General features: G+C 44.7%; 1 protein-coding gene across 1 annotated transcript; it reads right to left on the minus strand.

Moving 5' to 3' along the window:
• Positions 1–3,929: 3,929 nt before the first annotated feature.
• LOC103375447 (nesprin-2-like) lies at positions 3,930–10,377 on the minus strand (the record flags this gene model as incomplete). The annotated part of the gene is made up of 9 exons (XM_008305739.1): positions 10,169–10,377; positions 9,653–9,803; positions 8,443–8,625; positions 8,045–8,179; positions 7,768–7,962; positions 7,411–7,540; positions 7,181–7,315; positions 6,982–7,082; positions 3,930–4,139 (listed from the first exon to the last, which is right to left on the minus strand). Coding segments are annotated over exons 1-9 (1,449 nt in total), but the record flags the coding sequence as incomplete, so codon positions are not given.
• Positions 10,378–12,782: the final 2,405 nt, after the last annotated feature.

Raw genomic sequence — 12,782 nt, forward strand, 5'->3', positions numbered from 1 at the left:
TAGGGGGACGGGCTGGACTGTGAGTGTTCCAAAGACCTCAATTAATCAAGAATCAAGGAAACATAAGATAGGGAAACAAAAAGACCCTTCTGGAGCTGGACCTGGTAGGGGAGCTCACAGGGTAGCATTTGGTGGCCAAGCCTTGGCCCATGGGGCTTGGACAGGTACAACCTGAAGAGGCTACATGGGACCACCACCACCTGCAGGAACAGGCATTGGGTTTGGGTGCACCAGAAGCTGGACACCAAGACCTTCTGACCCCTGGTGGTGAGCTGGTATGTTTTGGCCTCTAATAGCTAGTTTCCACATTCACGACAACTGTGTGGGCGGTGAATATATATCGACCCAACCAGTCGAGGCAGATGGCCTTCTGTCCTAAACCTGGTTCTGCTTGAGGTTTTGGGTTTTTTCCCTCCCCACTGTCGTTAAGCGCTGGGAATTTAAAGGAAACTTAGATTTTGTTGGGTTTCTCGGTTTTGTAAGGTCCTAACCTTACTATGTCTTGAGAGAACACGTGTTGTGAAATGGTCTTGAACCATTTTTAGTTGTATAAAGGCTTAAGGTCATATGCAGTCTACAGTCAAGTTGGGTTCCTGCAGCAGATCTCTGTTCCCTCATTGTGGCCTCATGTGGTCGGAGCAGTTTTTCTGTTTTCTGTGGCAATTAAACCGAAGATGAAGATCTCTGGTTTTACTGCATTTTAATAGAATTTTTACACATTGCAAAATAAAAACTGTTTTGACTTTTATTACACTGGCCAGCCTTTAAATTTAAACACTGTTCTGCAGTCGTACCGGAGTTGGCAAGTCCCATCTGCTGTTCGGGACGTGACCCACAGCGTTGGACTAACGTCAGCAGAAACGTTCCAGACTCGACTCTCAGAGCGATGCTTGAAATTCAGATTCAACACAGAGTTTGTAGACGAGCTGCTCCGGAGCATTGATTAAACTCCCGATTCTCCCCTTGGCTGCTCTCAAATCTGGACTCCCAGGTTAATTTCTGCCGCATTTGTTTTGCTGCTCGCTCGATAGTTTTATCGGTAATGAACTTCCATTAAAGAGCGCCGACGCTATTACGCACAAACACACTTTCAATCAAACTCGTATATTGCAAATGCGAGAACACGAACGAAAAAAAAATCGCTGAGATTACAATTACACGCACACTTTGTCATCAGATTTGACCCTGAAAAACTCATTTACAAACTTTTCTTCTTTGTCTCCGGCAATCCCTCGTCTTTATGGCTCCTATTTCCTGTACACGGTTATCTGAAGTCAAAACACAGATGAGGGAAGGAGGAAGTAAAGAGGAAGGAAGGGAAGAGGGATTGTTTCTCTCCCGATTTTATGGCGACAGTTAAAGCGCGGCCAGACTCCAGGCATAAATCAAGACTTTATGGATTCATTCGGCGGCCCGGAGAGCGTCGGACGGGACGGAGGAAGAGGAGGATAAATAGACGCTTCCCCCCCAGTAATGAGGCGGCGGCAGAGGAAATGAAGGCTGAGGCCGGCGAAGCCTAATGGAGAGGGAAGCGTGAAGCCGAGCGGGAGGCTTAGAGGACGGTTATCCGGGAATCCATCTCTGCAAAAAGGTGGATGATTGTGTGAATTCAGAGCAGAGAAAGTAACGGCTGATGATTATGAATGCTGATGGGGAGCGAGGACATCGCTCAGACTTAACTTCACAACAACAGACTCTGCAGGAACGTCAGTTTACTGTATCACCGACCTCGTGGACACCAGTGGGAGTAAATCAACGACTGAAGAAGTGGCACTATGCAAATCTGTGTACTTTTGGGGATTGAATGAGGATTGTCTCTGGAATGTTTAATATTTAGTATCGGCCAAACCATTTTGAAAAGCAGGAACCAATCAGTGCTTTAATATTTGTATTCATGTATAGCACGTTAGCCATAGCAGGGTTCTCTCCAGCATCATAGCAGAGTAACGGCCCGTTACGCTGCTGTCTGAAAAAACTACGCTGCAAATTGGGCCGTTACAATGTTTACATAACGAGAAAAAGTTTAACAAGAAGCGCCGATTGAGATTCGTTACTGTCGTCTTTGCTGCTAACGCTGCTATTCGCTAGCGTATTCGCCGCTAGCAGCATTCGCTCGACAACCCTTCCCCCCAGTATGCCGTCTAAAAAATCCTGGCGAGGACCCTGTGTAGTACCTGGATGCACCACCAGGTGGAGCCTCCTAATGTTTAATATGGTGAACAGGTGTCAAACTGTTAGCAAACATTGTGGGGGTTTAGCGAGTAAACGGACACCATGACAAAGTCTTCTGTGACGTTTAATGACCAACACTCGTGAATTAAAGCAAGTCTGGATCCGTTAGGATGGCGTTTCTGTATCTCAGTAGCATTGGGGGGAAAAAAGTGGATGAAGTTGTTGTTTGTCTCATTTGTTGGTTGAATGTTTTAGCATCACAATTTATTGATGCTGTTGCAAAACAGTTAGCGTTTGTGAACGCTGCTGAATACGCCAGTGTTTGCAACAGTGTTTATAATTGCAATAGCAGCAATAAACACTAGATGCTGTTATTAAAAAGCCTTTTGCAGTTTAATTCTGTATCACCCAGAGGAGGCGAGCAGTTTCCTGTTAGCGAGTTTAGCTAGTAAAGAGACACCATGACTCAAAGTCTTCTGTGATGCTTAACGACCGCCGACCAGCGCTCGTTAGTTAAATTAGGATAGCATTTCTTGTTATTGTCTCATTTTTCTGTTGTTTTAATACCAGAATTGATTAGCACTGTGCTAAAGCAGTTAGCTGCTAAATACGCAAATGTTTGCAACAGCAGTAATAAACACCAGTTTGCTTTATTAAGAGTCAAGACTGAAGCTCTGTTTTTAAGGTCAGAAACTCTAAAGTCGGCCTCACACGTTCATATCCAAACGATTTCCGATTCCAAGTATTTAAAACCTAGAAACAGCCGGTAAATCTAGATATCCGCTCATTCCCATCCTGTCGTTCGTGTATTTCCACGCTGAAGTCGTCGCCCTCGAGGTCGGCGGTTCGCTCTGAGTTTGTGAGCGTGACGGAGTGAATTCCTGGAGATTCAGGTCAGGAGGTTTTTACACAGATGATGTTCATGTGACGCCACGTGCTCGATGTTAAGGCTGAAAAAAACCAGCATCAGCAAGAAACGAGGAACACAATCGGGCTGCTGTTGATCTACTGCTGCTGCTTTCCACTGAAGTTCTGTAATGAGTTTCTGCAGCGTTTCCTGGCTCATGCATGGAGAAAGTTTGGTGTCTCTGGTTGGGAATCACTGCTTTAAGCTCATAACTGTCATTGACGGTGAAGCAAAGATCAGGAAGTGATGAATATTTAACGTTAACGTGACCCAATGCTGCTGCATTCATTAGCATCCAGATAAAGTCGGAGCTGCAGGAGCCGAACCTCCTCCTGAAGTCGTGTTTAATAAGAGGAGGTCTTCTTTCAGCATTTGATGTTTTCAGAGAGAGAAAACGAGCCGGACGTTGATCTGATGACAGGTTAAGATTCTGGTTCTGCAGCGATCCGGTCTGAGTCACGGAGAAACGTGTTGAGAACGAGGAGCTCGGCGCTCACCTCGTTAATGGAAATTATTCACAATCACACGTTCAATCAAACCTGCAAACTGAGAACGCAGCTGCAGGAAAAATGGCTAAATATAGACGAGGATGAGACGCAGCGCGCAGGAAGCTCGTCTAGGTTTTTATTTAACTTAAAATGTTCTGATCAAAGTTTGAAGTTCGGTCCTCAAACGCTTCGGTTCTGGTGAGTTTTTACCAGTTTGTTCCGTTTCTGCACCGGTTTAGACTAAAAATGTCTGTTAGTGTCAAAGGAAACAGGAAATTTAGGCATTAGGTGATAATTTAAACCAGATCAGATCTAATTCCTGAACAGATTCACTGCTGCTGCAGACGATGAGAACTTCTTACTTTCGCCTCGTCAGTCTGCACAGCTTTAGAGCAGGACGGCCTCGCCTCCGGAGGGGCGGAGCTCTGGACTCTGAGCCACGCCTTCACGCGCCCTCCGTCGAAGCCGATTGGCTCGCCGCTCTGTGCGTCAGGAGTCGAGGTCGCCCATTGGTCCTTCCCGTTGGCGGCAGGCGAGAAGGAGCGGGATTGGTCGAGCCAGTACTCCAAACCCTGCAGAGAAAAAGAGTTGAGTTCAGAAATAAATCATCGTTTACGTCCACGATGAAGCAGCTCCAGCCTGCAAGACAACGGACACATGAAACAGGAACATCTCAGGTGTTTGTTTCTTCTTAAAGTTCACTTTTGATTGTGTTCTTGTTTATGCAAAAAACAAAAATCGATATTTTGACATTTTCTTCAAGTAGGAAAGTTTTTAATTTAAAAAAAAAAAACAAGAACCAAAAGATCAAATAATCAATTTAATATATTTTTTATTCACATAAATCTCCTTTTCATCACCGCTTTCTAACTCGCATTTTTTCTTATTTTACTCGAACCCACTAATTTTTTCAAGATGACTCCAAAATTGTCCAAAAATGATTTAAAACGTGTCTAAAGTCACATAAAAATGCAAAAATCAAAACAAAATTTGTCTAAACGTCTTCCAGAATTTCCCAAAATACCTTAAAAACTAAATAAAATTAATATTAACGACTGAAAATGTGTTTAAAATGACATTTTTGAGTCATTATGGACCATTTTTGATCCAGTTTTGAGATGTTCCACCATCAGTAGAAAGATGTTCCTCCATCAGATGAATGTATCTCCACCAACTGGCTCCTCTGGTCTCTGGTTCTGATCCGTGCTGCATCTATTCATTGATCCAGTAGGATGGATTCTCCTTCAGTCTCTCTGCAGCTCAACCTGAAACTCTCTGAATGTTTCCTGTTGGTCAGAGCTGGGTCAGTGGTGGAGGATCAGAACCAGGAGGAGGAAGGTTCTGGTTCTACAGGATCAGAACCAGGAGGAGGAAGGTTCTGATTTTACAGGATCAGAACCAGGAGGAGGAAGGTTCTGGTTCTACAGGATCAGATGTTGGAACTCAGAATTTCTTGTTTTTTGTAAATTCTTAAACAAGACAAAGTGGTTTAGATGAAAAATCACCATTTAAAGCTCAGATTTGGTTCATTTTTTCAACAGAACTCAAATCATTCTCTCTGATTTACAGTTTTCGGTTCGTAAATTGGGTAATTTTGCCAATTTTTTTGCAAAGAAAAGACGTCTGTTAGACCCAACGACAGGTTCTGGGTTTCAGAGAATTAACAAAAGCATCAACTGAAGCGAAACCAGCAGTTTCTCAGCTCTCTCTGGTTTGATTTTTATAGAAATCGGCTAAAACGTGTGACTAGAAACTGATGAATTTGGGAAATTGTGCTGAAGCTGATGCATATTGTGCACATGATTAGCAGCTGATGGGTTGAAGGGCTGCAGTCCGCCGAGCTGAATGAACCCGACGGAGCTGAAAACTGATCACATTTGCTCTTTTCCCGGCGAGAGCAGCAGCGATGAGGCACGAAAAAGAAAAAAGAAAAACAGAAAAAGAACCTCTGCAGGCTTGTGAGCGGCGTTGAGGATTCATGCGGCGTTGGAGCAGCCGGAGACGAGGTCACGCGGTCGCAGCTTAATGAAGTGCAACAGCGGCGAGTCGAGCCCGCGGGGAGGAAGTGCCGACATCGCGCCTCCGCCACGCCGATAAATAAATCAGGAAAAGGAGCGCAGCGAGACGACGCGAGCAAACTTTGATGCCTCTGTCGCCGCCATCGGAGGCTAATTCGGTTTCATTGTGCTCGTGTTCGTCCTGTCGGGTTTCGGGTTCAGCGACAGTGCAGCAGACGGCGAGGTGACGGAGGAGGAACCCGAAATACTCCTCTGCTGCGTCTGAACAAACAAAAAGAGAAAGAGGGCTGTTGTGGAGGTTCTGCAGGCATCATCAATAAATCAGCAGAAGACGAGGAGGAGGTTGTGAGCGCCTCACGCAGCCGACACCCGCACAACGAGATCGCTGCTGCATCCAGACATCAACGTGCCGTCGTGTTTGTTTCGCTGCAGACAGAATGACAGACGGAGCCTCTGGGCCGAGTAGCATCTGGGTCAGAGCACAAAGCCGAGTAAACAAGGAAATCAGGAGGAAAGCGCCGCGCGGATTTGTTCAGACCGAGGCCCGGCGGTGCAGCTTTGGAGCCGCTGGAAGGCCTCGTACGGATCCGTCGCATCGCGTTGGCACCGTAGCCCTCCGAACCCGCAGCAGTGTCGCCACAAAACGACTAAATTAACACAAAAACGCCACAAAGCTGCCATGACAAGATGCAAAATCAAGACAAAAGACTCAGAAAGACGTAAAATCGGCACAGAAAAGGTGTGAAATGAAAGTAAAAACGTAAAACCAACATAAAAAGACATAAAAACACCACATAAACAGGAAATGCCCAGAAATCAACACAAAAAAACCCAAATGCCCCCAAAAAGGTAAATAATTACTAGAAAGTGTGAAATCCTGACAATCACATATTAAATCAACACAAAAAGATGTAAAATAATTTTTAAAAAAGACACAAAATCACTATAAAATGTGGAATCGACACAAATAACGTTAAATAAAAGCCACAGAGATTTTAAATCACCACAAGAAGGTGTGAAATGACAAAAGGCTCCGGAGACACTTCCTGCAGTTCAACCTGTAAACTCGACATTTTAAAGTCTGAGCAGCGACAGACTAAAACCCGACTCTGATTGGCTGTTAGTCGTCCCTGATTGGCCGTTAGTCGTCTCTGATTGGCCGTTAGTCGTCTCTGATTGGCCGTTAGTCGTCTCTGATTGGCCGTTAGTCGTCCCTGATTGGCCGTTAGTCGTCTCTGTAATTATTAGTCGTCTCTGATTGGCCGTTAGTCGTCTCTGTAATTATTAGTCGTCTTTTTTGGTGTTAAACTTCCCAAACTGCACCTGTTTTTGCCTTTCGTACATATAAATCTAAATTCTTTCTAGTAAACATGTTTTCTACTTCACTGTGACTCACCAGCTCTGCTTCCTGGTTGATGATGTCGTTGCTGATGTCAGAGCGGGAGTCGGAGGAGCTGAGGTAGCTCCGCCTCTTCAGGCCGTCTCTGTGACACAAACCTCCAGAGGACAGAAAGAAAACACGTTAAACCCTCCACCGCTGTTTAGCTTAGCTTACCTTAGCTTAGCTTAGCGGCTACTCAGAAGCTACCTCGTACCTGTGCAGGCGCTGAAGTACGACGAGTCGGCGTCGTCACGGGAGACCGAGCGTCCGATGTCCACCGAGGGGTCCCACTCCAGCCCCAGGTGCTCATGGGTCGGGGAGGACGGGTGGGGAGGAGCCCAGGGAGGCGCTGAGGAGGAGGATTCATAAGATGAATCACCAAGACGACAGCATTTATCAGAGTCAGAAACTTGTTCAGAACCTCTGGGAGTTCTGATCCGTTACCTTTCGGGCAGCTTGGAGCAGCGTGGAGGTCCAGGTTGGGTTTGTCCATCACCTCCTCGTCTTCTTGTAGAGTTTCTGAAGGACAACCAGAGTCTGTGGCCTGAGACAGAATCCAGTCGTCCTCAAACACCTGGAAAGATAGTGAATGAAAAACAGCAGCAGCAAGAGGACGCTTAGTGACGGAGGAAGGTTTTAGGTGTTTAAGGAAACGTAGAAGCAGCAAGCAGAGAGCATTGTGGGAGTTTAGCCAGCAACAGCATTTTATTTTGTAGTATTTAACATCTAAAGCATTTTATTTTGTAGTACTTCCTCCCCCACCAGTCATGTGTGTGTGTGTGTGTGTGTGTGTGTGTGTACCAGTCTCATGCTGAGCAGCCGTGTGTGTGTCCGTGCGATGTTGTTGTAGACGTGGCTGCAGCGCCGCAGCAGCTCCAGCAGGCGGCGCTCCACGTGCTGCGCGTCGGCGCCGTCGCTGTGTTGGATCAGCGCCTCGCCGCGCTGCAGCAGAGCGTTGAAGCGACCCGAGTTCACGCAGACGTTCTGCTGGAAGGACTGAACGCACAAAAACACAACAACAACGTTAACACACTGAAACAAGGACGACAGAGTGTGTGAGTCCACGTTAAACACTCACCTGCAGCCGTCGCAGCTTGTCACAGGTGCTTCCTGTCAGGTGATCGACCTCCGTCAGACGAACGTCCATGTCGGCCAACCAGAGAGCAAGCTCCGCCCCCTGGGCCTCAAACTCCTCCCACTCTGACACAAACTCCTGAGACAGGAAGTCAAAATAAATGTGCAAAATCACAGAACAAAAAGTCAGAAAATCACCACAAAACGGTTCAAATGAACCAAAAAGAGACGTGATTTTCAAACAAAAGTTACGTGAATTCGTGAGCTGATGCCGCTCTATGTTTGGTTTATTAGGTCCCTGGTGGTGTTTTGTAAATTCATTCAGAGCAGTAAATCCACCTTCACAATAAGAGAAGGAAGTCAAACATGAGGTTAACAAAATAAGAGCGTAGCGGTGAGGACCTGCAGCCGGCCGCTGACGGCCTCCAGCTCCTGGTTCACGTCGTCCCACCGCCGTCCACACTCTCCGGCTGCGGCCAGCAGTCGGGTCTTCATGGCTCCGTGGAACATCCGGGTCAGCGTTCGGTTCCGTCGGGTCAAACTGTCCAACTGGACGAGTCGAGACCCGGACTCACGCCGCAGCCGCTGGACGAACGAGACCAGACGTTAGTGGAACTCAGGATACAGGCTTTTATTTTGTAGTATTTAACTTGTATAGTATTTTATTTTGTAGTATTGAACATCTGAAACATTTTATTTTGTAGTATTTAACATTTATACTATTTTATCTTGTAGCATTAAAATCTGCAGCATTTTATTTTGTAGTAAGTGGAATCTGCAGTCTTTTTTGTAGTGGTGTTTAACATTTATAGTATTTTATTTTGTAGTTTCTACCACCTGCACTATTCTATTTGTCAGACATGGACGTTAAAGACGACAAAATAAAATGCATTTTTATTTTGTCGCCTTTAACATCTCCAGCATTTTAATTTGTGGTCTTTATTTTGTCTTATTGTTGTTTTATTTTGCAGGATTTAGCGTCTTAAATATTTTATTTTGTAATCTTTGGTTTGTGCAGGCTTTTACTTTGTCGTATTTAACGGCTCCGTTTGCTGCAGAGCGTTGTTACAGCTGATCCTGGAGCTGTAAAATCTGATTTGTTATTATTATTTTTTTAATATTTGAGCATTTTAATTTGACAGAACAACTTCCTGAGTGATAAATGTTGTTTTTAGGCCTGAAAACCACCAAAATACGATAATTCCACCATTAAACCAATCAGCTGAGACACTTCCTGTCCCGTAAATCTGCAGAAATCATGAGTTTTATCACAATAATACTCTTTAGATAAATATTATCATGGTCGTGGTTTAAACGTGCAGCAGCAGCAGCTTTAGTTTCGAGCTTCGCTGTGAATCAGACGAGGAGGATCTACGGCTTCAGAGCTTCTCAGCACTTTGTGATTTAGCGCTGCAGCTTTACTGCTGGAGATGTTTACGCTCTGCTGGCGTTTATCTTCAGGCGGCAGCCGAACTTCAGCCCGACTTCGCTCTGAACCGGGTTTTACTGTCCGTCAGCGCCTCAGACTCGCTGCCATCAGTCTGGCAGCAGTAAGAGACTTTTAGTTTCTCTTTGGAACCAGTAAAGTTTGGCTTCCTGTTTGATTTCTCACCTCAAACTTCCTCAGCTGCTCCTTGGCGGCGGAGTAGGTAAAGTGGGCGGAGTTTGGGGAGGTGATGGCCCGCTCGGCCAATAGCAGCCAAGCTTCCAGGTGGCCGAGCTCCTTCATGAAGTCGTGCCAGAGCAGCCACCTCCTCTCCAGCCTGAAGCAAAGACAGAAAGATGGTTTTATTTGATTCGTTTTGCATTTTTTAATCCTCCAAAACGCAGCAGGTTTGAAAATCCCGCCGTCTGTCAGAACCAGAAACGGTTAAAAACAGTTTGAAAACTAAACAGATCTGAGCTTTAAAGTTCTCGTCACTTCTCTCTACGTGTGAAAGTTCCCGAAAAAATAAACGAAATCATCACTAAAGATGCAAAAATCACCTTAAAATGAGTTAAATCAGCTCAAAAAGATGTCGTTTCACCACGAAGATGACTCAGAGTTACGGCTAAAGGATTCCAAACCCCCACAGAGACCCAAAGTGTTTATGGTGAGATGCTGGCGTCCATTCTGGTTCATACTTACTGCCCCTCCAGGCCTCCATCTTGGCTCCAGCCACCATCCTCCGGCTGAGTTTCCTCCCAGTTCAACTCCAGCGACGACGAACTGAAACCAGAGTGATGCTGGGATGAATCCAGAAGAGGCTCCACGTCCATCATGTCAGCATCGCTTCCTTCGGGGGTGGAGAAGTCGTCGCCATAGCAATCTGAGGAGGGCGGGGCTACTGCGGACATTGTGGCATCGTGTGACCTCTACCTGATGGACAACAGGTGAGAGGCGATAATTTAACTGGTTGATCCAATGAGGAAACAGACAACAAGGTAAGAAACACAAAGAAACTCCTGCATGTGGAAGTTTTTTTGGCAGTAAATCGTCTTTAGAGGCAGTTATTCAAACTTTAAAACCAAAACAAAGCGGATAAAAGAGCAGATTCTGTGTCGTGTATCATGTAAACTGAGCAAAAGATCTGAAACAAGCAAATGTTGGTAACAAACATCAGCACAGAGTCTCTGTTAGAGCACGTTAGATCATAAAATCCTCCTCTATGCAGACGACTCCGCTCTATTTACTGCTAAACCACAGACATGTAAAATTGACACAAAAATATAATAAATCACTTCAAAATTATTTAAAATCATCACAAAAAGATGTGAAATCACAACATAACTGAAAAATCACCACAGATAGTCATGATATCACCACAAAAATTCAACCTGAATTCAACCGAAATGACTTGAAATTTGTCCATAATAGACTAAAATTCCTTGAAATTCATCCTAAATGACCTGAATTCTGTCCAGAAATTACCTAAAAATTGTCCAAACTGACTCTCAACATACCTGGAATTGCAAAAAATAGTTGTTCAGAATGACTTAAACTCAAGTTTGCAGACTTTGTACATGCACACAAATGCAGCCATGTGACACAGTGAAGGAGCAAAGCAACCAAACAAAAGAATATCGAGTAGCTAAGGTGCCTTTTTATGTCTCTGTAAGTCATACTAACGTTGCATCTCCACCTCCAACAACAACTTGTCCAGAACGGCAAAAAAGACGACAAATAAAGATCAAAAAATAAGTAAAATTAGTCTTAAATGACTTAAAAATTGTTCAAATTAACTCCTAGCTTTCCCAGAATGACTTAAAAATGATCCGAAATGACTCAAACTCAGATGTGCAGATTGTTTCCATGAACACCTTGAAGGAAGCGAGGGCCTCTGTGGGTCACGCTGACTTCACTCTGGTCCAAAATGATTTTAAAAAGCAGCTTTTTAACACACTGAAGGAAGCGAGGATCCACAGGAGGCAGAATTTATGCTCCTGTTTAACTAACGGATGAAGTTAAAGCCAGAAAAACACAAACGTGGACGAACGCCAAACCGGTTTTTCTAATTGAGCTTTTTTTTTCTGAAGTGAGAGAAAGTTCAGGAAGAAGTGATTCTGCGACGGCGCTGCAGGAAAAACTAATTACAGGAGTGTCACCAGATTAGAAAATAAGATGGCGCAGTTCTTCACCACCTGAGAGAAAACTACTACAGATGGATCTAAACAAACCCGACGGAGACGATAAGATGCAGGAAGTCTGGAGGAAGCTGCTCTGATCAGGAAACGTCGCAGCTCAGCGTTTAGCGGCTGCAGCGTCTTTCAGGCTAAAGCAGGTGGATGCATCCAGATCAGAGCTGAAGGCAAACTGTAGCGTCTCAGCAGAGGTTTCACGGCTCAGCGACGCTCCAGATGAAGTTTAATGAACAAAACCGCCGGCGTTTAGACAGAAACTGAGCTCAGGTCGGATTATTCATCTCCAGTTAGACAAACATGTGAGCGTCCTCTCAGACATTATGTGATGATTTATTATTATAATAACTTTAGTCATATAGAAGCAAGTTTATAAAGAGAAGTGAGATGATCAGGAGGACAAAGGAAGGAGGAAGACCAGAGAGGCAGACGTGGAGAGATGAGGACGAAGATGAGAGTGAAGATGATGAAGATGAGATGAGACAAGATGAAGGTAGGATTGAGATGACGATGAGATTAAATAAGATGAGATGAGAATGATGATAAAATAAGATTGAGATGAGGATGAGATACAATAAAGGGGAGGCGAGATTGAGATGAAGAGGAAAATGAGATGAGGATGAAGATGAGATGAGACAAGATGAAGATAGGATTGAGAGGAGAGATTAAATATGAGATGAAGATGAAATGTAGATGAGATTGGGGTGACATGAAGACAAGAATAAACAGCATGATAAGAAGATGAGATGATGATGATGATGGAGATGAGGAGGAAGATGAGAAGAGGATGAACAAGACAACATTGGGATGAGATGAGATGAGAATGAGACGGTACAAGGATGAGATCAAATGAGGATAAGATGAAATAAAGGAGAGGTGAGATTAGGATGAAAATGAGATGAAGATGAGGATGAAGAGGGGATGAGGGTGAAATGAGGTGAAGTGAGAGATTAGAAACACTAACACAGTGTGTCAGTGTCTCCGTCCACCTGAGATCTGTCAGCCTCCCAGACTCATAAATCAAGCGCTTCCTTCCTTCAGCCCCACAGGAGGCTGATTAGGCCAAGGCCTCATCCTCACCAACACCTGGGGACTGGCTGAGAGTGTGTGTGTGTGAGTGTGAG

This window comes from Stegastes partitus, unplaced genomic scaffold, assembly GCF_000690725.1.
Source record: "Stegastes partitus isolate 25-593 unplaced genomic scaffold, Stegastes_partitus-1.0.2 Scaffold2598, whole genome shotgun sequence".
Classification (NCBI taxonomy): Eukaryota; Metazoa; Chordata; class Actinopteri; family Pomacentridae; genus Stegastes; species Stegastes partitus.